The sequence below is a fragment of the Pleurodeles waltl genome, chromosome 9, assembly GCF_031143425.1.
Source record: "Pleurodeles waltl isolate 20211129_DDA chromosome 9, aPleWal1.hap1.20221129, whole genome shotgun sequence".
Taxonomy (NCBI): Eukaryota; Metazoa; Chordata; class Amphibia; order Caudata; family Salamandridae; genus Pleurodeles; species Pleurodeles waltl.
In genome coordinates this window covers 738,107,424-738,134,884 of record NC_090448.1, presented here as the reverse complement: position 1 = coordinate 738,134,884, position 27,461 = coordinate 738,107,424, and the positions used below count along the sequence as shown (strand labels likewise).

The 27,461-nt window shown below is 45.3% G+C and overlaps 1 protein-coding gene across 1 annotated transcript in view; it reads right to left on the bottom strand.

Moving 5' to 3' along the window:
- Positions 1 to 421: 421 nt before the first annotated feature.
- Positions 422 to 27,461, bottom strand: part of LOC138259894 (transmembrane protein 272-like) — a 424,789-nt gene continuing 397,749 nt past the window's right edge. Inside the window, exon 7 of the mRNA XM_069207851.1 lies at positions 422 to 1,046. Within this exon, the coding sequence (XP_069063952.1) occupies positions 862 to 1,046 (185 nt within the window). The 3' untranslated portion in view covers positions 422 to 861. The remainder of the gene's footprint in view (positions 1,047 to 27,461) is intronic.

Sequence of the window (27,461 nt, the reverse complement as noted above, 5' to 3'; positions counted from 1 at the left end):
TATTTATCAGGGACGTAGAGGTTGGTCATTGTGAACTGCGAAGTACCAGGCAATGTTGGCTCTCCCTCGCATACCTTTCGAGTGAGAGCCTACAAAGGAACTCATTCCTGTAATTTGGAGCTTGTAGGTACATGATGGACTTTTCTAAGATATTTTGCAAGCTCTTTCTCAGTAATGTACATTTTTGTTGTTTTCTACTCAGAATTGCTGTGGACAACACTAGAAACTGAGCCCTCCACGCTGTAGTCTCCAACTTTTCACATCACACCTAAGAACTCATTTGGAAAAAAAATCAGAACTAGGCTCCTGTCTTTCAGGGCCTGGCTCGTGTTTTTAGATATTGGGCAGCACTTCTCAGAGGTCCTGCAGCCACTTCAATAATTTCCTTTAAAAAAAATTGTGTTTTTTATTACATGTTCAGTTTTGGATTTTATATATATATATATATATATATATATATATATATATATATATATATATATATATATATATTAAAAAAAAAAAAAAAAGTACGCAGACAAACATGCAAAAACAACACACGCAAGATTCTGGCTTCTGTACCAGTGAATGCCTGGCTACTGTGGCCCTTTGGTATCCATTGCTTGCTGGCTTGCGAATGGAACAGCCTATCTCATAAATAGATAAACCCCCTGAGTAACAACACTCTGGATCATGCTATCCACTTAAGCTCTGGTTGGATGCATGGGCAGGTCACATCTCTCATCCCAGGATCACTGGGGAGAGAACAGTGAACACAAAGGGGACAGAGTGACAAGCTAGGAGCTCACCCACCAATCCCCAAGGGCACATCCTGATCTATAGTGCCTATGGCTCAGGTCTCCGGTGACTGTCTTGGGACATCTACCCATTCACAGCCTGACAGGCTAGCAGTAGCATGCAGAAGTAGCAGCAGTAGACCAGGACGCCAGAGAGGACCATGGCACAGCCGATGAAATGGACAATAAGAGTCCAGAACGCAAACAGGTAAAGGGTCCGGTGGCACTGCCCAGGGTAGGTGGTGTAGCGTTGGAAGACCCAGACACTTCCTGGAAAAATGAAGCAGGAGAAAAACGTCAAGAAGGTGGTGATTCAATTTCATCGCATTTACACATGTTAAGTTCAAGCAAAGTTTTAAAAACATAATGAGAAAAATGTATCTGGTAAGGCAAACAAGAGCATGTTGTCTGCTCATGTTGCTATCTAATGAAACACAATGGATGCTACCTAGGCTCCATCCCTTTTGTTTCTCTCACTCAAGTATTAGTGTTAACATATGTTGCGTTATATTAAGTGTAAAGCGCACTATCATTGCAAGGCTATACGGGCAGTTTATGTCACTTATCGACTAATACATATATTGGTATCATAAGATGGACTTCTGAAATAGCATCAGTGCAAGTGTATACTTTTTATTACCTCTGCCATGATGATAGTTCGCAAATTAAGATGATGGCCTTAATATATACGTAGTTCCATATTTCGACCACAATAATGTGAGAGAACAACCAAATATTACTGCCATTTGGCAGTCACAAGACATTCAAAATTCAGTTTTTGACAGCATCTCTACCCATTGTACTGAAAGGAAGTTCATAAATGTACTACTTTTTCTTATAAATACACTACATTTTAATACTTCCCCCATTCAAGTCATACTCCTTTTCATTGTTGTAGAAAGAAACTAACTTGGTTGTAATCCTATTTCTTATCATTGGTAAAATCATCAAACGTAGAAACATTTTGAGGCTTGCTCACAAACTGCACATTGTAGTATGTGGAGTCGTACTAAAATAGCACTACTGACATACTACAAAATGCTATTCACACACTTACATGTGGAGACCTCTACTATTTTTTCTTTACAGAGCTCTCTGCCTTAAATGCAAAGTTCTCCACACAAGATAGTCTAAGTTTCAGTACTAAATATGGGGAGGACGGGAGTAGTGGCTGGAAAATGGGGAGAGCTGAGGAGGAGTCTAGGAGGGACTGACACCCAGCTACAACAGAGAAAGCCCATTGTTATTCACAGACTGCACTTCTAAAACTACTGAAGCTAAAAAGTTCCAAACGTGGTTGCAAATGTACTCCAGCTCAGATCTGGAGTAAGCCCAGTACTGCAGATGGCCGTCCACTGGAACTGCAATACCTTTCCATAGGAAAAATGGAGGTAGGTACTTAAAATAAAATCCCATACAAAATAATGTTAAAATGAATTTACTTTTTTCAACTTTTAACACATTTAAATTTTCTTTAATGTTAAACTATTATATATATACTATAAAATATTGTTATTGTTTTAATAAACGTTTTAAAAATAAATGTAACATAATATTTAGTAAAAAAATATATATTTTGATGCATACCTTTTAAAAATGTTTAATACATTTTAAATAAAAATAAACATTATTCTGTGAGTGGGAGTTTTTAAACAAATCTTTAAATAAATCATTATAAATTAATTACATATATTTTAATAAATTAATTTAATACACTTTTAAGAAAATAGCCCTGTAACATATTCTTTATTGGTTTGAGGTTTACATTTTTTTTTTGTTGTTAATATTTAAAAGTAAATAGTTCTGCCTGTGTGTCAGTGTGTTTTGCCTGTCTCACTGGGATCCTGCTAGCCAGGACCCCAGTGCTCATTGTTTGTGGTATATATGTGTTTTCAGTATGTTTGACTGTGTCACTGGAGTTCTGCTAACCAGAACTCCAGTGCTTATGCTCTCTCTGTGTCCCAAATTTGTCACTATAGTTTAGTGGCTCCATATTCCAATTCTGATTGGCACACTGGACCCCCCTTATCGGTCCCTAGTATATGCTACCTAGGTACCAAGGGCATTGGGGTTCTACGAGATCCTTATGGGCTGCAGCATTTCTTTTGCCACCCATATGGAGCTCATACAAACCTTCCTTCAGGACTGCCACTGCAGCCTCAGTGAAATAGTGCACACACTATTTCACCGCCATTTTTCACTGCACCAGGTAACTTATAAATCACCTATATGTCTAACCTTCATTTACTGAAGGCTGGGTGCAAATTTACTGTGCACTAGCAAAGGTGCCCTTACGTTGTCCAGGGCCAATTTCCTCGACTTCGTGAGTGCGTGGACACCATTATAAGTGTGCACTACATATTTGTCAATACTCATATGTAGCTTCACAATGGTAACTCTGAATATGGCTATGTGAGGTGTCTAAGATTGTAGAATTGAACCCCCAATCCAAATCTGGTATTGGGGGCCCAATTCCATGCACCCTGGGGGCTCCACCATGGGCCCCAAGTACTGCCAAACCAGCTCTCTGAGATTTCCACTGCAGTCCCAGCTGCTGCCACCTCACAGACAGGTTTCTGACCTTCTGGGGATTGAGCAGCGCGATCCCAGGAAGGAAGAACAAAGCATTTTCCTTAGGAGAGGGGTGTTACACCCTCTCCCATTGGAAATATGTGTTACAGTCATGGGAGGGGTATTCTTCCAGAACCTCTGGAAATGCTTTGAAGGGCACAAATGGTGCCCTCCTTGCATAATTCAGTCTACACCTGTTCAGGGACTCCCAGTACCTGCTCTGGCGCAAAAGTGGACAAAGGAAAGGGGAGTGACCACTCCCCTGTCCATCACCACCCCAGGGGTGGTGCCCAGAGCTCCTCCAGAGTGTCCAGGCATTAGCCATCTTGGATTGCAAGGTGTGGGGACCCTCTGGAGACCTCTGAGTAGCCAGTGCCAGCAGGTGACGTCAGAGACCCCTCCTGATAGGAGCATACCTCGATAGGTAGCCAATCCCCATCTCAGGGCTACTTAGGGTCTCTCCTCTGGGTGTTTTCAAAAATTCGGTTTGCAAGATTCCTCCAGGACTCCTCTGCATCCTCTGCTTCAGCTTCTGACCGTCGGATCAACCGCAGACTGCTCCAGGAACCGCTGTAACTGCAACAAAGTATCCAAGAAGACTCCTGTGACCTGCAACTTCAGCTCCAGACAGCACTTGCAACAGTTTCCAAGGTGTGCACACTCTGAGGACTGACTGCCTTCACCCTGCACCAGAAGAACTGAAGGAATCTCCCGTGGAGTGACGGACTCACTTCCCTGCTCTGGGACTCCTCTCATGTCGACGAGCATGATCCCTGGAACATGGATAGTGGACCAAAGTGACCCATACTGTCCAAAGGTCCAGTTGTCTAAATTTGGTGGAGGTAACAGCTTGCCTCCCTGTGCAGCGACAGTACCCCTGTGCACTGCGTCTTCTGCAGCTATTTGGGCTTCTGTGCATGCACTTCTTCCAAAAGTTCTTCATACACAACGTAGCCCAGGTCCCCAGCACTCCATCCTGCGATGCACAGCTCTCTGAGTTGTTCTCCTGCGGCGTGGGATCGTCCAGTGTAGTGCTGTGACAACCGTACTTTGCAACTCCTTTGTCCCAATGTTCTGGGACTCCTGTGGGCGCTACCTGGTCTTCTGAGGGCTCTCTGAAGTGCTGAGTGCTTCCTCAGTCCGAGTTGAGGCCCCCAGGTCCCTCCTGGGTTCAGGCAGCTCCTCTTTGACACAAACTGCGTACTTGCATGAAGCAAGGCATGTTGGCATAATCCAGTGAGACAAACAGCCTGTATCCAACAACTCAACGTGGGACCTCTCTTGCACCAAGCAGGAAACCAAAGCTATCTTCTTTGGTGCACTTCTGTACTTTTCTTCCAACCGGATAATCCAGTTTTGCACCTTCCTCCAGGTGGGCAGGGGCTCCTGTTCTTCCTGGACTCTTCTTCGACTTCTGGACTTGGTCTCCTCTCTCCACAGGTCTTCAGGTCCAGGAATCCACCGTTGGTTGCTTGCAGTCTTGCTTGGTTCTTGCATAATTCTTCATCACGACTTGTAGTGTGTTCTGAGGAAACTTGCTGTACTTTACTCCTGCTTTCCTGGGCTACCGGGTGAGGTACTTTACTTACCTTTGGTGTTTTCTTACACTCCCAGCGCCCTTCTACACACTACACTTGCCTAGGGGGGAATTCGACATTCGCATTCCACTGTTTTAGTATATGGTTTGTGTTGCCCCTAGGCCTATTGCAATCTATTTTATTTTCTACTGTTTGTACTATTCTATGACTGTTTCCTTACCTGATTTTGGTTACTAGTGTATATACTGTGTATAATACTTATCTCTAGTAGGAGTATTGCCTCTAAGATATTTTTGGCCTTGTGTCACTAAAATAAAGTACCTTTATTTTTGGTAACACTGAGTATTGGTTTTTATTGTGTATAAGTACTGTATGACTATAGTGGTATTGCAAGAGCTTTGTGTGTCTCCTAGTTCAGCCTTGGCTGCTCTGCTACAGCTACCCCTAGAAAGCCTAAGCTGCTAGACACTGCCTACATTTCACTAATAAGGGAAAACTGGACCAGGTATCAGGTGTAAGTACCTCAGGTACCTACTACAAACCAGGCCAGCCTCCTACAATGGGGACATGTAAGGTCTACACTTTGGAGTACATTTACACCCAGAAATGGTGTCTAGGCAAAAGTTGTACAGTTAAGTGAAAATTTACACCTGAGTAATCCTGCACATGTAAATGTGCCTTTATGAATAGGTCCCTATAAATTCTCTGCCTTCATGGGAAATTCTAGGCACACACACATATAGAAAATGTATAGAGTTCATGAATAATAGCAAATATTCTATGTTGGAAAACCAAAATACAGGTGGCTCACCTTTCCTTCTCCACTGTAGCTTCACCTTTGAGGTGATTATCTATATTTTTGTCGGCCTTTTCTCTGCATCCTGTCTTGCTGACTATACCAATTCAGACATTCATGAGATTTTAACCTTGCACAACCTTGGTACGTCTACTCTGTATTATCTCTGTGGTTCTGGACAAGAGGTATCCAAAACTGTTTTGATATGCCTAGTGAGGCCTCAACAGTTGCATATGCAATTGTGTAGTGTGTCCTTATTTTTGCTGGCTAAACCTTTCTATATCAATAACACCATTCCCCTGGCTTCCTGTTTTGCCTTTTCACTTTGTCTGACATTGTTAATGTGACTAAGGTAAACTCAAAATTGACAACGTTTGCACTTTCATGCACAAGTGGCTCAGCAGTCCAGATATTATGTGTATTCCGGTATTTATATCCTGATTTATCAATCCCATCATTAAAAAATACCAGAATGCAAAGCAAAACCATAGCTGGATTTGCTTTTGGAAATGGTTGACCGCAGAATTGAGTGGATTTTCTCATTTCCATTTGCCAGTCTATTTTGTGCCTCATCACCTAGCTAATTCATAACACACTTTCCATTCTCAGATCCTAGTCAAACGGTCAACACTATAAAAAACGTCAAAGGCTTTGATGAAATCTGAGTAGAGCTCTTACTTGTTCTGATTTACTAGTCCATTAGTCACATGTTAACACAACTTTCTTTCTCTTCACCCCCAATGGACCAACCATGCCTTGCATCTTGACTAGCTTTGAGAATAACTTACAAATATTCCAGAAGTATTTTTCAATTAACTTCTCGTCGACTTTAATGAGGTTGACAGAGTCAAATCTACAAACACCCTCCCTTCAGATCCTCTCACTAAGTTTGACTACAACTACTGTCTGTCTGTCTTGCTTCACTACTCCATCCTCCAGCAACACCTTAACGTGGTCACAACCAGTACTGCACATATATTTCTTGATATCCTCTGGGGTTTCTTACATAAGGGAGGGGGGCAGGTGGGATACACACACACACACACACTCATTCTTTCACACACAGACACGCACGCACATCCATTAACAACACTCATACCATTCAAACATGCAAGCACGCACCAAACATTCATTTTAAGAGATCGCACACACTCATTCTTATACACACACATGCACGCACTCAAACATGCACGCGTGCACCAAACATTCAATTTAAAACATCACACACATACACACACACACTTACCTTCAGCCTCCAGGTCCCAGGAGGGTTGGGACTGCGGCCTTCCCTCATTGGCAGGCCGCAGTCCCAGCCTTGTCACAGAGTGGGATGGGGTCAGTGAGACTGCTGACCCCACCCCACTCTGTGATGAAGTGTCAATCATTGACACTCGCCCTGGGCACTTCAGGGCTTAAAACTGAAGCGCCCAGGGAGAGTGTCAATTGGTGACGCTTTCCTCGTCACCCAGGGAAGGCCTCCAGGCACCTTTGCTGAGCTGAGGAGGTCACAACCATAGGAGCTGTGACCTCCTCAGCCCAGCAAAGTTCAGCTCAGGCAGCCAGGAGTCTGCGCAAATCGCGCATGTCTGCTCCTGGCTGCCTGAGCTGAACATGGAGAGTGTCTGTCAGGCTGACCTTTGTTCAGCCTGACAGACACTCTTCATGAGGGGCAAAAGGTGGGGGGGCGTGGCCCCTCCGCCCTAAAGGACGGGCCGCCACTGCCTGCTTCATTGTTCAATATCTGGCAGCTCTAAGCAGTCTACATTTCTCATGGTTGGACTTAAATCCACACGTAAGTCTTTAGCTCTTAATCCCCACTCTGTTAAGGCTTTGCTGAGTGTGAATATGTGAAGACAGGTGACAGTAAAGAGCTATATGTTTTGTTAAACGTTTGGGCACCATCTTGTGAGCAGATTGGGTTTAGAAAAGCCAGTTGGTTAGAATTCACCATATTTACCGGGAATGTCAGCTTTTGTAAAAATGGAACGGTTGACAGAAATGCACTACAACACAGGAAGACTGGACTGTTTAGTGACTGTTGTGTTTGCTTGAGTAACTGAAATGTGTGACTGGTGTGAGAGTGCAGTGCAGATATGCTTCAGGGAGCAGCCCGCAGTTAACACACTAATGGGGGGGGCAGTAGCTAAGGGCCTTTCCCCCAAGAGCTGAAAGCATTGAACATGAGTACCTTAATTAGCTAATGTGGTGAATGACCGCTCTGGTTCCAATGAATTTACACCAGCAGCTGAGGACATGCAGAGACAGTGAGCAAGTGAGACACATTTTGCCTAGTCATGAGAAATTACTTCCCTGAGTGCTGGAGTGTGGCACACTATTAAGCAAGGGTTCCTGGGGTATGTATCATGTTCACACCTCTCACCTCTTATGGTCCCCTTATAGGATTGAAGTGTGAGCAAACAAGGTTGAGTTGCGGGCTTATCCCAGTAAGAGGGAACCAAACATGTGTAATGACCAAAGAGACCAGGTCACTGGCAATCAGCAGCACTAGGCCCCACTCACGCCGTGCAAGACTAAAGGGACAAACACTCAGTATCACGGTATTGATGGACTTTCACGTACGGTTCATACCCGTTAATTTTAAAGCCTCTGGCCACGCCTGGCCAGAGGATGTACTAGGTGTGCATTCAGAGGGATGAAAGTCATCATGGCAGGCCAGGTGGCTCACTACATCCCTCCCAAACTCTGTGTTAATGTCCATCCTGTTTTGTGACACACAAAGTCTTTGAGCCTCTGGCTTGGCAGTGGGTTTGGCCGGAGCCCATTCCACTGGTGGCGAGAGCAGCTTGTATCGTCTCAGACATCCTGACAGCTGTCACTCCTTTATTCCCCGATGCCCTGCTCGGGTATAGGGTTACTAGGTGTTGGCTCGTTGGACTCACTTTCATCACAGAAAATGTCCCATGTAGTATTCTTGACTTCCGTGGTAGCTTCTTGGGTCTTGGAATGTCACCTTGCGGAACCATGAGATGTTCCTGGCCACTTGCTCAACCCTTTTGTTTTGCCTGTTACCACTGTGCCAGCTATGGCACAGACTATCCACACTCCTGGTTCAAAAAGTGTCTAGAACTTCCATCTGGGTCTCCTGTCCCTGATGATAACGAAGTCTCCAGGATCGAGAAGTTGTGTTGCTGCATGCAGCCTCTTACTCGCTCGTCCATTGTTTTCTGTCATTCTGGCAGACCTTTAACCCCTTCGCTGCCAGGCCTTTTCCCCCTCCAGTGCCGAGCCTTTTTTTGGCTATTTGGGGCAGTTCGCACTTAGGCCCTCATAACTTTTTGTTCACATAAGCTACCCATGCCAAATTTGCGTCCTTTTTTTCCAACATCTTAGGGATTCTAGAGGTACCCAGACTTTGTGGGTTCCCCTGAAGGAGACCAAGAAATTAGCCAAAATGCAGTGAAAATTTAGTTTTTTTTCAAAAAAATGGGAAAAAAGGGCTGCAGAAGGCAGCTCGTGGTTTTTTCCCTGAAAATGGCATCAACAAAGGGTTTACGGTGGCAAGATCACCATCTTCCCAGCTTTCAGGAACTGGCAGACCTGAATTGGAAAACCCAATTTTTCAATAAAATTTTGACATTTTACTGGGACATACCCCATTTTTACTATTTTTTGTGCTTTCAGCCTCCTTCCAGTTAGCGACCAAAATGGGTGAGAAACCAATGCTTGATCCCAGAAACCTAAACATTTCTGAAAAGAAGATAAAATTCTGAATTCAGCATGGGGTCATTTGTGTACATCCTACAAGTGTTTCCTACAGAAAATATCAGCTGAAATAAAAAAAATATTGAAATTGAGGTGAAGAAAAACAGCCATTTTTCTCCACGTTTTACTCTGTAACTTTTTCCTGCAATGTCAGATGTTTGAAAGCAATATACCATTACGTCAGCTGGACTCTTCTGGTTGCGGGGATATATAGGGCTTGTAGGTTCATCAAGAACTCAAGGTACCCAGAGCCAATAAATGAGCTGCACCTTGCAATGGGTTTTTATTCTATACCGGGTATACAGCAATTCATTTGCTGAAATATAAAAAGTGAAAAATAGGTAGCAAGAAAACCTTTGTATTTCCAAAATGGCCACAAGATAAGGTGTTGAGAAGCAGTGGTTATTTGCACATCTCTGAATTCCGGGTTGCCCATATTAGCATGTGAATTACAGGGCATTTCTCAAATAGACGTCTTTTTTACACACTGCTTTACATTTGGAATGATGTAGAGAAAGACAAGGGGAAATAACACTTGTTTTGCTATTCTGTGTTCCCCCAAGTCTCCCGATAAAAATGGTACCTCACTGGTGTGGGTAGGCCTAGCGCCCACGAAAGGAAATGGCCCAAAACACAATGTGGACACATCACATTTTTTCACAGAAAACAGAGGTGTTTTTTACAAAGTGCCTACCTGTGGATTTTGGCCTCCAGCTCAGCTGGCACCTGGGGAAACCTAGCAAACCAGCGCATTTTTGAAACTAGACACCTAGGGAAATCCAAGACAGGGTGAATTGTGGGGCTCTGACCAGGTTCTGTTACCCTCACTGGTGTGGGTAGGCCTAGCTCCCACGAAAGGATATGGCCCAAAACACAACATGGACACATCACATTTTTTCACAGAAAACAGAGGTGTTTTTTGCAAAGTGCCTACCTGTGGATTTTGGCCTCTAGCTCAGCGGGCCCTGGGGTGGGGGGGGGGGGACAGAAATGGCCTAAAAAAATAAATTTGCCCCCCCGGGGAGCGACCCTTGCCTATGGGGTCGCTCCCCTTGCGTGAAGTTGGTGCAAAAAAAAAGATCCCCGGTGCCTATTGGTTTCTGCCCCTCTTGGGGGCAGATTGACTTAAAATGGCTTAAATACAATTTGCCCCTCCAATGGAGTGACCCTTGCCTAAGGGGTCACTCCCCATCTGTAAAACAACAACAACAAAAAAAATCTCCGGTGCCTAGTGGTTTCTGCCCCCCTTGGGGGCATATCGGCCTAATTAAAATAGGCTGATCTGCCCACAGGGGGGCAGAAATGGCCTAAAATAAATTTGCCCCCCAGGGGAACGACCTTTGCCTAAGGGGTCGCTCCCCTTGCGTGAAATTCACAGAAAGAAAAACTCCCTGGTGTCTAGTGGTTTCTGTCCCCCTTGAGGGCAGATTGGCCTCATAAAAATAGGCCAAACTGCTCCCAAGGGGGGCAGAAATGGGCTAAATACAATTTGCCCGCTAGGGGAGCGACCCTTGCCTAAGGGGTCACTCCCCACCTCAAAAAAGAAAAAGAAAATGATCCTTGGTGCCTAGAGGTTTCTGCCCCCCTGGGGGCAGAAAAGGCCTTTAAAAAAATGCCGCCCCCGGGAGCGACCCTTGCCCAAGGGGTCGCTCCCTCATGCCAATTTCATTAAAAAAAAAAAAATCCCTGCTGTCTAGTGGGCGTTTTAGCAGCCGGATTGCTTGCAATCCAGCTGCTAAAACGCTCAGAGAGACTTCAAAGGGAATTAAATTCCTTTCCTTCCCTTTGAAGCCTCTCCGGCCTCATCAACGTGATCAGAAGAGAAATGCTTTTGCATTTCTCTTCCGATCGCGCTGGAAGCTGGGAGGAGGCCTTGTGACAATCAGCGTGCGATCGCACGCTGACGTCAAGGGGGGGTCGGGGGTGGAAGGGGAAGGGCTTCCCCTTCCATCCCTGCCTTGGGGGGGAACCCCACAGAGGGAGCGCTAGCGCTCCCTCTGGGCTCTGTGCCCAGGACTTAATGGTTACGTCCTGGGCACACGAGCACTGTGCCTCAGGACGTAACCATTACGTCCTGGGCACAGAACGGGTTAAAGTCTGGGGCATATTTATAATACCCCTAGCACCACATTTGTGTCATTTTTTTTAACACAAATGTGGCATTATGGTGGCATTTCCTACATGCCATATTTACAAAGTGGTGCAATGCAAGCTGTGCACCACTTTGTAAACCCTTGAACCCCATTATGCCTGCGCTAGGCATAATGTATGCAAGGTGGCGTTTCCACATAGGGAGGCGCAGACAAATGGCGCAGTGAAATTTACTAGATTCCACTGTGCCATTTTTTGCATCTTTATTAACGCCTGTCTAATAATGGGCCTCCCTGTGCTTTGCTGCATTAGCACCATAATCTATGGCGCTAATCAAGCAAAGTGCCACATAAGCACCATAAATAATGAGACTAATGTGGACACAATCGCCATGGTGCACCGTATTATAAATACGGCGCACACATGGTGTTGTGAGGGGGACGCAATGGGGTGTTAGAAAAGTGGCTTTCCATAAATATGCCCCTCTGTTCTTTGAAACGGTGGCCCGTCATCGGTCTTGATTTCCTCAGGGAGTCCGCACATCGTGAACATCTTTTCTAAGATGGGGGCCGCTATGGTAAATGCAGTAGAGTCAATTACCTCAACAATCGGGTAATTCGAGTATCTATCTACCAAAACTATGGTGGCCCTCCCATCTGGGAAACTACTGAAATCCAGGCTGACTTTGGACCAGTGAGTAGCACATGGTTCCTCTTTTATGATGGGAGCTGGAGCTACTTGTGCAGTTGGCATGCAGGGGATAGCTTTACAAAGTCGTCAATGACAGCTTCTAGATGGGGAAACCACACTTTGTCACGGATGTACAACTTCATCTTCGCTGAGCTCCGTTGGCTAACGTGATCACTCATTCGAGGCTGGCAGGGATTACCAGCTGGTGTCTTTGTAGGACAAGACCATCTCGGGTTGTTCTGAGATCATTGTGGACCCTCCAGAACTTAGTTAGTCTTTCCTTCTCAGAATATTTCTAGTCTTGGCATCCTTGAGGAAATCTTGCCATTATTGTCTGGCTGGGGCATTTTTTTTTACCTTTGTGGGCACTGCATCAACAGCTGTAGCATCTCCTATTTCTCTTAGGTTAAGTGCCCTTGGGCAGGCACTGTGGGGTAGCACTTGCACATACTCTTCCGCCGCTTCATCAGTGGCTGTGCTATTCTGGGCTAGTTGTGGCAGGTGATGCAACAAGAAGTCTGCCAGGTTCTTGGCGCCTGGACGGTAGGTTACCTCCATGCAGTAATCCTGACGTTGAATGGCCCAGCATTCTATTCATGGCGGCAGGTGCAGTGCAGTGCCTCAGAACAGGGGAAAAAGTAGTTGGTGACCACTCTGAAGGGTCTTCCACAGCGGTAGAGGTGGAAGTGTCCACAGGCCCACTTGATCGCAAGGGCTTCTCTCTCAATCTGTGCATATTACTTCTCGGTCTGCGTGAGAGCTTTATTTGCAAATGCCAGCAGTGCCCATCTGCCTGGTTCAATTTCCTGTGTGAGAACAGCTACAAGGCCACTGGCCTGGTGTCTACAATGAGCTCTGTCTTCTTCTTAGGGTCAAAGAATGCCATCGATGTTTTGTTTAGCAGGGCTTCTATTAGGGTTTGGAATGCTTCCTCCCCTCTCTTTGACCCCACGACCAGGGGCATCTGCTTTGGTTAGGGACCTGAGTGGTTGTGCAATTGTGGCTAGGTTTGACAAGAATTGGCCACAATAGTGGTTATTCCTAGGAAGCTGCACACAGCAGTCAAAATCTTCGGTGCTTGGACTTGTTTGATTGCCTGGGATTTTCGTGTGTCAACTTGCACACCCTCCTGGCTGAAGACATACCAGAAAAATCTCAATTGATGTCTGGAAGAACAAACATTTCACCTTGTGAAGAGTGAGGCCCTAATCTGACAGGCCTTAAGAGTGACTAGAAGATGCCAGTGATGGTTCTCTGCATTTGTGGAATGAATGAGAAGGTCATCACTCACGTTCATGATGCCCTGGAGTTATGATAGGGTTTCCCAAATGGCGTCCTGGAATACCTTTGCTGCTGCGGAGATGCTAAAACTTAGTTGTTTGTATTGGAGCAACCCCGGGTGTGTTGATAATGTAGTTATGTACCTCCTCTCTTCAGACAGGCATAGCTGATGTTATCCAGTGTTCAGGTCTAACTTAGAGAACCATTACTGACTAGTGTGGGCGTTATGTCTTCTCTGGTTGCTTAGGCTTCTCTGCAATTACCATGGTGGACACCCACAGTGTGAGTCCTGAGACTTTCTCTATCACACATTAGCTCTCTAGCTTGTCCAATTCCTGCGCTACAAGTAGATGAAGGTAGAAAGAGATGCACCAGTGTCGTAGGGCGGTGTGATTCACCAACTTCTCGATGTGCAGTTTAATTGGTGGGGCCTTCAGACATCCTAGGCTTGTGAACAATTAAGGGAATTGGCATAGCAGTTCATCTATCGGACACGCTCTCACACTTTCCGTGAAATACACTAGGCCTAAGTCCTCAGCAGAATGGCTGCCAAGAAGTGTGTATCTACCTCCCTGCCAACTATGTGAAAAGTCGTTTGGATTTCTTTGTCATCTGACTTGATGTCCACCATCATATGACCTTTCAGTGATAGAGGCGTGAGTCTCCCATATGTAAATATTCTTGTGTTGGATAGCACTAGTGTCAGCCGTGGTTGAGGGCACCAGTATTCCTGGATTCCTACGCATTGACTGAGGCAACGGTGTCTATGAGCTGGGATCCCGCAAACTTGATCACACAGGTTGGTTGAGGTCTTCGATGTCGCTTCAGTTCATTTTGTGAATGAGATGAGGCAGACTTCCTCTTCTTCAGGTGATTCGTCCTCTGGGGTATTCCTCTTGCTCAAAGCATGAGTGGTTACCTATGGTGATTCTGGGTCGCCCAGTGATAGTGTTTCACTGCTTTTGTGGGGGCACGCCTTTCTCTTACCACCTCTTCCTTTGCCTCCTTGGTATGTGGTTGCAAAGTGGTTCATCTTTCCACAGTTGGAACACATTCAGCCTTGTGCTTAACTGTCCGTAGAGGCATGTTCTTCTCACCCACAGTACATGCAGCATGGCCCTTGTCTCATGGAGGCTTTTTATTTTGGGTCTTCCTTTTGTGTTCTGTATCTGTACTGTGTCAGTGTGTTCTGTTTTTATGACAGGGGCTTTCTCAGTGGCTTGTGTTATCGTGGTTTCATCTCAGTGGCTCTGGCACCCGGGAGGTTATGTGACATTGCATTATGAGGATGTCATCCAGGCTAATATTCAGCGGCCTCAGGAGCATTTTGTTGCAACATCCCTGAATGATCTGTACTCTTGGTTCCTTAGGCTGGTCGTGGGCTAGGCACATGCAGGCTAGTTCTCTCAACCAGGCACAGAATTGGTCTATTGACTCTCCTTCTCGTTGGCATGCTTGGTGGTGCTTGAACAGCTACAAGTCGGGGTTTAGTTGGGGGTTGAAATAACCGCTGAACGCTCTTACAGCTGCATCGTAGTCATCTGCTGCATAGTTGTTGTGAAGATGCCCAAAAAGTTTGTATATTTCATCTCCACCAAAATGTAGGAGTGACCTCTGTCCCATTCACGAGTGGCGATTAAATAATTTTCCAGCCTCCCTTCCCATATCTATCTTCCAACAAGGGGAGTCTGCAAATTCGCTGAATGGTTGTAGTGCCCCTGCCATGGCATGCTGCTGTGGAAAACGCACAAGTGGTGCAGCTTCTGCCTGGTCATCCGCTATGTTGGACGGGGCATAGGTTGCTTACATGGCGAATTAATGATGTGGGTCTTGGGACCGGGGTGCTCCCTCTGGTGCTGTGGAGAGCTGTGGGAGCATTTGCGAGCGCTCCTTCTTTTCCTTGTCAATTGTATGATTGCCAGTTCCAAGCCACTGGGGATTAAGCTTTCGCCCCCCGTTACAGGTGCTGGTGGGGCTAAAGTGCAAAATGGTGCTAAAAATTCACTATGGTGCATCTGGCTGTAGCAGGCTTCTGACAGTGCACTGTGGAGCAGTAGGCAGCTGGTCACCGTGCTGCATAGACACAGATGCTGGGCGTGGTGGGGTTAACAGCCCCAAGTGTGTGGTGCACAGTCTGAATACTTTTAGTTTAGTTCAGTTTTTCTTTCCAATGTCCAATGTATCATTTGCTCCACATCATCAATTCTCTGCATGCACCACAAGCCGGGTGGGATGATGGGCAGGGATAGCCACTGAGGGCACTGGGGCTAGTCCTGTGAAGCAGCATCCGAAGTCCATGAAGACCAGAGACTCATCTCCAATTACGGGAGTGTCTGTGGACAGTGGGAAAGGCAGCCAGAGGCTCCACATGACGAGTGGCATGCTGGCCATAGGGGCATCAGCGACTAGGCTGGCGGCGGGTGGGTCAGCCTTAGGCACTGTCTGCAACTTGTGGGGTCGTTGCAGCAGCGGTAGTCAGCAAGACAGTGGGCGTCCCCACACAGGTGCACTGCCTTCACTCTTGGCTGGTGTAGGATGGGAGCACGTTCTGCAGCTGTAGTTGGGCGTGTGGGGCACGTGGGCAGATGACCCTCATTCCCAGTGTAGTGCTCAGTTACTAAAGGGCCATTAGAATAGCTAAGTCTAACTAGTTTGTTCACAAGATTGAGTCAGCTGCAAATGCCCCAAGAGAATTATCTAACACTGTGCACATGCTGAATGCCTCATCGCCTTCACAGGGAATTGAAAATGATCAATCATTCTGTGAGGAAGTGGGTAAGTTTTTTAAGGAAAAGATATGGAAGATGGTTGAGAGGTTTCAGTCCCCCGGTAAAGGAGCAAACATAGTTGTTGGAGCCAATGGATTGGTTCCCCAGGGAAAGAGGTGGGTGAGCTGAATGTTTCATTTGACAGTAAATCCCTGGACAGTTTTTTTAATCACTCCCAGCCATTAGGGTCAAATTCCTGTTAGGCAGCTGTAATTCCAGTTCACTTGATGACCCCTGTCCTTCAAGAATCTTTCAGTTAGTGTCAGACTTGGTAGCACAGGGGCTTGAAAGGGTCTATCAGGAGATGCGTGATTCCGGAATATATCCTATGAACTGGAAAAAGGCAGTGGTTAACCCTCTCAAGACGAAACCAGGCGCAAGTCCAAGGGAGTTCAAGAATTTGTGCCCCATTTCTTTGCTGCCCTTGTCGGCTAAGATCTCAGAAAAGCACAGCAATAAGGAACTGTATGAGTTCCTACTATTTACTAACGCCCTGGATCTATCACAATATGGTTTCTGGAAACATCATAGTACGGAATAGAATTCACGCTAATTTCTATGATGGATCTGATCCAGAGACAAGTAGATCGGGGGCAGCTATACTGGTACTGTTTGACCTGTCGGCAGCCTTTGACACCATTTCACCTGTTCAGATGTAGCAAAGGCTACAGCCGGTCTTCATGAGCAGTAAGGACCTGAAGCTGTTGGAGACTTTTCTTCTAGACAGAAACATCACTGTCAGCTGTGGTGATTTCAGAGCTCCCACCTTCCAGCTGCCCTGCATGCTGCCAGAAGGGTTTTCACTTAGCCTGATGACGCAGAAATGAAGGTTTTACATTTATTAGTGCATAAACGTAGTGCTGCAATAATCAAGTGTGACTTTAACCGAACTAGTAAAGATTGTACGGGGACAAATGTGCCCTCAGAGTAGTTCGCCAACATTTATAAGCGTGCTTTATATAACGTGATGTATTAGAATTGCACTAATCCGACATAATCGTAAGCGTGTGCTATGATTTGCTTGTTTGAAATGTTTTAGCTTAGCATAACTTTAGTGGAGGCTTTGGCCTAGTTGCCTTGTCTCACGGTTTAGATGCTCGTGTTTTTCCAATGTGCTAATAAACGTGTATTCTTGCTTGAAGCTGTACTTTTCCAGTGAAGATCGGTTCACATGCTTATCTTTAAGGTTTCGTGCCAGCCTGGCATCTTCTTCTTTGCTCCAAGGTCAATCTGCAGGTGCGGACAATGGAAGCTCTGAAAGTGAGTTAATTGGTAAAATATGTTGCAACTTACGTTCCCGACTCCAAGGATAATGTATGCCTAGGTAGAAGCTTGTAAACTGTTGTTTTTGATTGGACAATTTGAAGCCAACCTATGAACCCTCCAATGGAAGACCCTACTGGATTTGAACTGTTGTTTATTTAAACCCAGTGCACAAGAAGAAAGCAGCCATTAGCCATTAGCCATTAGCCATTAGCCATTAGCCATTTGCCATTTGCCATTACTCGGACATTATAGCCATTTTGACATTGGCCATTACCCGGATATTGGCCGTTGCCCGCCATTTTGCAGGACATTGCAGCCATTATGGCCCATCTTGCAGACATCGTCATTTTGCTATCCTCTAGAGACTTTAAGTAATTCTCGCCCTAGAGACTTTAACTTTGATCTGCCCCTTTGCATGAAGTAGTAGTTTTATTTTGCCGCCGTGAGGCAATTGCTCCGTCCACCCTGCCCCTTTGCCCCCGTCCCATGCTGATCGAAATCGGTACCTGTGAGACGAAGACTTCCTTGAATGCTGATTGAATTTGGTAAATATGAAAGGAAAATGTACAATTGCATTGTGTTTCTTTTTAGGTAACCAACTGCTGATTTTTGATAAGAGCCCTAGTTAGGAGTTTTCCAAATTAATGTTGCTAAATTGTTTTTGCATGAAGTCCCACATGCAGATGCTAATTTGAGGTTAGATGAGGATTCATTTGATGCACGATGCAATTTGAGACCTTGTTATGCTGACTAATGTATGCAATTAGCCCGTTACAGATTGTAGTGTTAGTGGTTTGCGTTGCTATTATCGAATGCATTGTTATTCAAATGCTGCATAGATTGCATCTGTTTCGCCGTTATGGACAGCTATTAATGTTCATTTATATATATCATTTGGTGTTGAGACACATTTATATCGTGCTAGCTTTGTTAATATAGGGAAATAAATTCATTAACTTTGAATAAACTGGTGTGGTTATTCATGGCCGAAAGGTCATGGTTCGCAGAAATGTTTTCTGGATTAATTGTGAAGTGTTATGTTGATCAGGGTATTGCTTATGTTCGTTATTGAATATTGATTTGATTAAATTGATTACTCTCGGGTGAAGAGAGCCCCACTTGGTCAAAAGATTCATCGACCCAAGAGCGTCCAGATACAGGTAAATTATTAGGTTGGAACGCTCTATCAGTAGATGGTAGCAGAGGACGGTTTCGACTTTTGGGACCCCACTCGAGACATACATGGTGTTGAATTGATGGTTTCGACTTTTGGGACCCCACTCAAGACATACATGGTGTTGAATTAAAGGTTCCGACTTTTGGGACCCCGCTCGAGAGGTATATGGTGTTGAATTAGATTTTTCTTGGGTAAAACAGATTGAGAGAATGATGATGGGCTAAGTCCCCCGCGACTTTCCCGGGATCTCGGAGCTTGCGAATGGAAAGAATGGAGGTGTGAAATCAGCGTTGGTGGTACTAGCGACGGTATGAGTGAAGTTAGGATTTTGCGCTTGCACAGCTTATTGCCGCAGATTGTTTGAAAAGGTTGTGAGGATTTTAGAGAATAGCGGAGGTGCGACTCCGAGTGTAGGAGTAGGGAAGTCGTCGAACTTCATAGAAAATAGCGGAGGTGCGACTCCGAGTGTGAGAGTAGGGAAGTCGTCGAACTTCAAGTGTATGTGGCGCTTTGTGCAGAAAAAGGTCCACGTGGTTGTTGTTGTTGAGACGGGCCCTGCGAGGTCAAGAGACTCCGGAGTATGTTGAAAAGTGTATGAGACACTTGTTTTATGTTGTGGTCTGGTCGGTTTAATAGGTTGACCGGGCGTGGTCAACGAGTCGGTACGTGTGTTAAGGGAGTGAAAGAAACTTCGACTTCGGGCTTTGACAAATTCTAAGTGCACTAGAATAGATCATTGACAAGTTGAGAGCAGAGTCTGCGGGTCAGATTTGCTTGCGAAAGTGGGGACCGAGAAAGATGGAATAACTGCCGAGGCTAGTGAAAAATCCCTAAGGTCCTGAAGCGATTATGTTAACCTTCCTGTAGTAAACCGATAGATCTGTTTTATTATTATTTGGTTGCTCGCGATATATGCTAGAAGTTGTTACGAGAGGAGCTGAGTGAAGGAGGACAAGCCGCGAGGCTTTGTCAGCCGCAGTGTGTGTGAGTGTGACGTCACTAGGAGCCGCGCTGGGATAGGTTGGTTGCAGAGAAGGGTCGCGCACGGATTGGACGCAGTCCGTGGGGCTCGATTGGAAGGGGAAAGGCAAGCGAAGAGTATTCCGGGAATTAAAGTCACCTATTGATTACAAACTTTGTGAAATAAAAGACGAGAAAATGAAATTTTTTAAAGCGTTAAAGAGTGCGATGAAGGGAGAGTCTTACATTAAAGCGAGCGTAGGAGAGGAGACGCCACCCGAAGGTACACCAGCTTATATTGTAATGGAGGAAAAAGGGGTAGCTCCGTGCCTTTGGCTAAAGCAATGGCACAAGCTGACAGAGAAACATGGGAGCGTAGCGTTCCCGATTCATGGGACATTCAATATAAGGATCCTAGAGAATTTGAGATTCGCGATGTACGACATGAAGGTACCTCCAAGGCCAGCACAGTTTGAGGCTCTAGCGATTTGGGAACTAATGGCTAGACAGCAACAGCAAAAGAAGTTCGAGACCAGGATAAGAAAGGTAGAAAAGACACTAGCGGACGCTAGGTGGGATAATGCACAGAATGTGTGGAGGTCAGATATATTGGAGGGGATAAAATTGTTTCCCGCAATTGCTAAGGAAGAAGAGGCGACAGGCAAGAAAGCTACCTGTAAGACAAACAGGAGGTGTTCCAAAGATAGAGAAGACGAGTCAGAGGATGAGGAGTTCATCATGCAATTGCTGAATGACCGTCCCCCACCTTATGCAGCGAGTGAACAAGGTCCAAGTACCAGTTCTGCCCCTCCGGCACCGGTACAGAATAATGAAACTCCGAATTCAGAAACGCCATCGGGATCTAAGGACCCGAGTTTACTGTTCACCCCGCAGATACCGCAGGTTAGGAGAATATATCCAGATGTGCCTATGTTGAAAACAGCAGAAAATTATCAGCCACAGGTCCCAAGGTACTACAGCAGTGACAACAGTACGGGAATGATTCTAGATCCAACCGTAATGGGAGTACAGAATGGTCGCAACCCAACATTGGCACAAGCTGAATCAACCCAGCTTTTGATGCCTCAAAAGCAGATGCAGGGGGGAACCGCACATGCTCAGATGACGGGGAGTCAGACGGGCATGCCGGCAATGATGACCCATAGTGTGGGAATGAACATGCCTCAGAACTTGGGGAATGGACAGAACCCAGATGCGATATCCCTACCCATTACTGTAGGTCCACCGGTACCTTTGTACACTCAGCCTAACTTAGGTATGAGCGGTCAAGGATCAATGGTGCAGAGTGGGACGGAAAGGAGGTGCATAGAAAACACTCCAGAGACAACTCCGATAGCGGCTCTGCCAACTGGATCTGGGTCCTTGATGGAGTTTAGTCCCATATGTGCTCAGTCAACAGTGGTGAGGTCGAGTCCCCCACTGATGATACCGCTATCATCGAACACTGAAAAGTTGCCGCAACCATCAATGGCAGTCGATGCGAATGCTACACTGATGGGGTTGAATGCGCAACAGCTGACACAGTGGTTCAACAGTCTGAATTCCACACAAAGCTCAGACAGCGGAAAGGGAGAGGACTATCTAAATAGAGTCAGGTTGAACATGGAAGCAGAAGAATTGGTGGAAGGGACTATGGGTTTGAATAGGTTAGAGTCCTACTCGGAAGAAGAGCTGAGGTATCTATGTTCCAGGATTACGAGAGAGGTGAACAAGGTACATAGAAGGTTGCAAGAAATAGCTGACAAAAACGGGGTTGAGATAGACAAGACGAAACACTTGAGCAGGAGCTATAGATTGGATTTCGGGACCACAGACTTTGAACACATGAGGTCAGCAGGCATGAAAACACACCTTAGAGAATTGCTGCAGAGTGCACAAGTGTGGAGGTGCTTAGACAAATGGGAGAGCATATGGGCAAGGAAAAAGGAAAAGAAGAAAGACAGTGTCCCAGAGCACAAGGAGAAAAGACCACAGAGTAGTGATGCAATAACCATGTTACCAATGAGGGAGACAGCAGGGGGAAAATTAATACATGTACCGTGGCACAGAAGCGACATTCAGTCTTTTACGGATGATTTTCCCAAACTGAGAGAGAAACCGATTGAATGGTATCAACAGACTGATAGGTTTGTGAAGCTTGCAAAATGTCTTTGGGAAGACCTGAACACCCTCTTTGAGATTGTGGTTCCGGCAGATTTGTGGGAAGACTGCAAAAGGGCTGTAGGTTGGCCGACAAGTGAACCAGAGAGAGACAGGGATACAGGTGCACCATCGCCTATGGTAATGAGCTTGTACTATAAGGTGATTGAGCATTTGAAGACGAAGGTTGCCGCGAAAAATGTGGATTGGCAGAAGATTGATCGAACTGCCCAAGAGGCTAAAGAGTCGATTCATGGTTACTATGAGAGGTTGTTGAAGGCGTTCAAGAACTACAGTGGCACGGAAACAATAGAGGCGAAGGACATGCTACATTTTGTGTTTAGATTTGTGGAAGGGCTGAGACCAGAGATAAGTCAGATGATAAAGACGCATTTGATTTGTTGGCAGTCGAAACCGATTGATGAGGTGTTGAATTATGCGAAATACTGTAGCGACGAAATTGAAGTGAAACAGAAAAAGTTGAAAGAGAAAGTGATGATGATGCAGCTTAAAGCAGCTCAGACAGGTTTGCAAGGGTTGCAAGGGTTCCAACAGCAGGTACCGCAGCCGCAGCCGCAGGGAAATATGGTGTTTCAGCCACAGGCGAGAGGCAGAGGCAGAGGAGGTTTTGGGAGTAATGGTCCGGATTTGAACACTGTTGCGATTCCGAATGGTGTGCAGGCAATGAAAAGGGTGATGCCGTGTCACGTGTGCGGAATCGTCGGACATTGGAAACGCGAGTGCCCGATGGTGGTGCAGGAAGGTGCAGGTGTTGGTCAGCAAAACAATGATGTCAATGCATTCCAGACAATGAGGGGACCGAAAATGAGAGGTCCAAACCCAAATTTTCTGACCATAAATCAGCTGCAAGGATTACAGCCCATGCAGCCGCAGCAGATGCAGATGCCCCGTATGCAGATGACGCAAATGCAGCCAATGCAACAGCAGTTTCCCATGGTACCTAATCAGCAAATGCAAATACCTTTGGCACCAGTGAGTCAGCAGCAAGTGATGGTTCCTCCACAGGTCTCGCGTCAAGTGATGAATACAAATGGCACAGTACAACAGTTCCCATTACACAGTGAGAATGGAATAAACAATGTATGGGAGAGTGAAAGTTCAGGAGAGGTGGGAGATTGTGTGCTTGCAGCATCCTTGGAAGTTGATCAAAAGGGTCCGTATGTGGAGGGAAGTGTTATGGGTCATCGTGTTTCATTCTTGGTTGACACAGGAGCCACACGTTCAACTGTTAGGAGCATTGAAGTACCAAATTTGCCACTCTCAGGGAGGACAGTTCAAGTAGTGGGAGTAGCAAACAGGCACCTGACGAACCCAATCACAGATCCAGTACCAGTCAGAATTGGTAACTATCAAGGGTTACATAATTTTGTGGTATGTGACTCAAGCCTGATAGCACTGTTAGGGAGAGACCTATTGTGCAAATTGGGATGTTCGATTATGTGTTCGGACGATGGAATTAGAATTCAGACGAACAGTGATGGGGAAGAAGAGGAAAGTGTAGAAGGGGATGAGATGGAAACTGTCGACGAAGAATATCCTCTGATTAACCTTTTCCCGATGATAACTGAAGAAGAGATTCCAGCTGAATTACGGGAAACAGTCGGAAAAGAAGTGTGGGATATGACAGGAAAAGAGGTGGGATTGGTGAAAGGAGTGGAACCAGTGAAAGTGACTGTAAAACCCAATGTAACCTTTCCCCAGACCCCACAATACCACATGGCACAAGACACCCTCATGAAAGTCGCCCAACTCATTGACGAGTTTGTAAAACAGGGAGTGCTGAAAGAAGTGTTAAGCAGTCCATGTAATTCACCAATCATGGGACTAATAAAGCCGAGTGGAAAGGTCCGACTAGTGCAGGACTTGAGGAAAATAAATGACATCATAGTTAAATGCTGCCCTGTAGTACCGAATCCAGCTGTGATAATGTTTCAAATCCCTTGCGATGCCGAGTGGTTCTCAGTCATCGACTTGTCACAAGCATTCTTTCCGGTGCCTCTTCATGAGGACAGCCAATTTCTCTTTTGTTTCAAATTCTTAGACAGAGTTTACAGTTGGTGTCGAATTCCTCAAGGGTTTTCTGAGTCACCGTCAATTTTCAATCAGATTCTAAAGAAAGACTTGGAAGAGTTAGAATTGCCATTCGAGTCAACCCTAGTGCAGTACATTGATGACTTACTGATTGCATCTAAGACAGAAAGTGGCTGCACAGCCGACACCATTGCTCTACTGAACCATTTGCTTCCCGGTGAAAATGCTGAAATTGAGAACGCTGAAGACGTCGAGCATGACTGCCTTCAGGTGACTGAATTTTGCACAAAACCCCGACCTGACATCAAGGATACTAAGCTTGATGAAAATGACCAAATTGTTTTTGTTGATGGGTCATGTTTAAGAGATGCATTGGGAATTTTGAAAGCAGGATATGCTGTATGTACTGTAACAGGTGTCTTGGAAGCGTCCTGGCTTCAAGGAGTCTATTCTGCACAAGTAGCAGAGCTTGTAGCCCTTACAAGAGCATGCCAACTGTCTACATTGATGAAGGTTACCATTTACACTGATAGTCAGTACGGGTTTGGAATTGTGCACGACTTTGGGCAATTATGGTCACAGAGAGGTTTCCTGACTTCTTCAGGGTCCCCAGTGAAAAACGGGGAGAGAATAAGGGAATTGTTACACGCCATTCAAATGCCAGCCGAAATTGCAGTGGTAAAGTGTAGTGCTCATACAAAAGGACAGGACTATGTTTCCTTGGGAAATGCATATGCGGATCAAGTCGCAAGATTTTGTGCCTTGAACTGTATATTGCTCAGGGATGAATGGAATTCGATAAGTGAGCCAGAGCTCGAACCAGCTGAAGCATTTGCCTTAAAGGTCGTAGATACAATGGATGAACTAAAAGCATTACAGAATAGCGTCAGGGAGGATGAAAGAGTTTCCTGGATTAAGTCACAATGCACCAAGAGACCAGATGAGTTATGGGTTTCAAATGAAGGAAAATTTGTTTTACCAAATTGTCTCTTATCGCAGCTAGCGCGGTTCTATCATGGGCAGGCTCACCTAGGGAGAGATGCCATGATAAGATTTTTCAAAACTGATTGGTTTAACCCCAGATTTCGTCAAGCTGCAGAAGCAGTTTGCCATCGTTGTGTCATTTGCCAGCAGATGAACCCAGGAAAGGGAACAGTTGTGAACGCGAGCCACATTGGCAGGGCGAGTGGCCCGTTCAGCAGAATGCAGATGGACTTTATTGAGATGCCTGTGCATGGAGGTCTGAAGTATGTGTTGGTGATTGTGTGCATTTTTAGTCCCTGGATTGAAGCATACCCTACACGTAGAAATGACAGCCTTACAGTTGCAAAACCATTGTTGAGGGAGTTGATACCACGTTTCGGATTCCCGATCTCTTTAGAATCAGATAGGGGAAGTCACTTCAATAACGAGGTGATAAAGTTACTTTGCGCAGCGCTGAACATTGAGCAAAAACTACATTGTAGCTATCGCCCTGAAGCTTCAGGACTGGTGGAGCAGATGAATGGTACACTGAAATCAAGAATGGCGAAAATATGTGCATCGACAAATTTGAAATGGCCTGACGCATTGCCTTTGGTGTTAATGTCAATGAGAAACACCCCTGACAGAAAGACTGGATTGTCCCCGCACGAAATTCTCATGGGCAGGGCCATGAGACTTCCTGCAGTTCCCGCAAACGCGCTTTTGAATATTACAGATGATATGGTGTTAGACTACTGCAAAGGTCTGGCTGACGTGGTTCGCTCTTTCTCTCACCAGGTGGAAGCAACCACATTGCCACCGATCCAAGGTCCAGGACACACACTGAAAGCAGGTGACTGGGTCGTGATAAAGAAGCACGTGAGGAAGTCGTGTCTGGAACCCCGTTGGAAAGGCCCTTTCCAAGTGATCCTGACGACAACTACCGCTGTGAAGTGTGCGGGAGTTCCCAACTGGATTCACGCCAGTCACACAAAGAAAGTGTTGTGTCCCACAGATGAGGAAATTGAAGCGCTGAAACTGCCAGTAACTGATAACAAAGTGCCGAGCGCTGAGACAGAGCAAAACAGAACGAGAAGCGAACAGGCAGACATAGAGGAGAGAGAAATATTTTCTGAGGACGAAACAATCGATTCACTTGGGGAAGACCAAGGAGAAACCTCAGACAGCGACGAAGCAGCTGAAGGTAACAAAGAGCCTGAAGCAGCTGAAAGTGACAAAGAGCCTGAAGAAAGTAACGGTGACAAAGGGCTCGAAAGAGGTGAAAAAGCAGGAGAGCCTGATCAGAGGAGGGCTTTCCCAGAAGCAGACGGTACAGAAAAAGAAAAGGAAAACGTGATTGACTCCCCAGAACAAGGGGACAAGGCAGAACAGAACGAAACTGTTCAAACTTCTTCAGAAGAGATCGCAGGTCCATCAAGTGGACACAGTGCAAAGAAAAGACAAAGTATATCGCCAGTAAAACTAAGAACTAGAGAAAAGTTGAATGACGAAGGGCCAAGAGTGAAAGAGAAAAGAAAGGAAGTGTCTGTTGTGGTACCAACCTCAAGTGAAGAAAAAGACTTGGCCAAAGAGGAAAGTACCAGTGAGACAGAATCAAAGAGAGATGCAAAATTGAAAAGGAAAAGGATACCAAACAGGAGATATTCCGGTCCAGAATGGGCATATGCAGTCAATGACGATTGGACTGACGAATTTGTATCTCTCAGCCTCGAGAACGAAGAAGAAGAGATACCAATAGAAAAGAAAAGCTTTATGGACGCTGTTGATTGAAAAAAAAAAAAAAAAAAAACTGATAAATGACATTGCTTGCTATAATCTAACGTGATACAACCAGCTGAGACATTGCTAAACCGGATGAGACATTTGCTAACTTGATAAGACTTTGATAACCTGATTGACTCTTAAACTCGATTTGAGACAACGTTGCTAACTGAAAAAAAAACAACAAAAAAAGACTGAGTTATTGCCGAATTGAGACGAATGCTGCTAACCGATAAGTGACTGGGCTCCTGAAGAAAACTGTGTGAACATTGCGCTCGTTAAGCTTTGTAACTAATTGCTAAATCGTTTCTTTTATAAGTGCTTCTAGCTCTCTGATTCTATACAGATCATGACACAAAACAGTAGAATGAAATATTGTAAATATGTGTGTATAGGCTTGATAACTGCATGTGTATTAATAATAATGGCAATAGTGCTTGCAAAGCGTGCTAAGGGTGAGACTGATAAAATTGATGCTTCTACCTATGCTCCTGTTACTGTCACTGAACTAACCGCATTGAAAAGACTAGAATTAGATGAGAGACACTTGCATGATAAGAAGGAACTTTTGTATAATGTTTTCTATCGCTTACTAACAGAATATGTTGAGACTATGGATGCGAAAGATTGTTATGTATGTACACAGATACCGACATCGGTAACGGAAGGGGTGACTTATCATCACATGCCTCTTACATATGGGATTACATGTAGTATAGTAACTTCTAGATTTTATGGTCAGACTAACATACAGTATTTTTATTCAAATTATGATGTTACCTTTGCATATGTTCCTATAATCACGCAACTAAGCCAGATTGCTAAAGATTGGGATGCTAAAATAATGAGGGAATTTTTCGAGCCAAT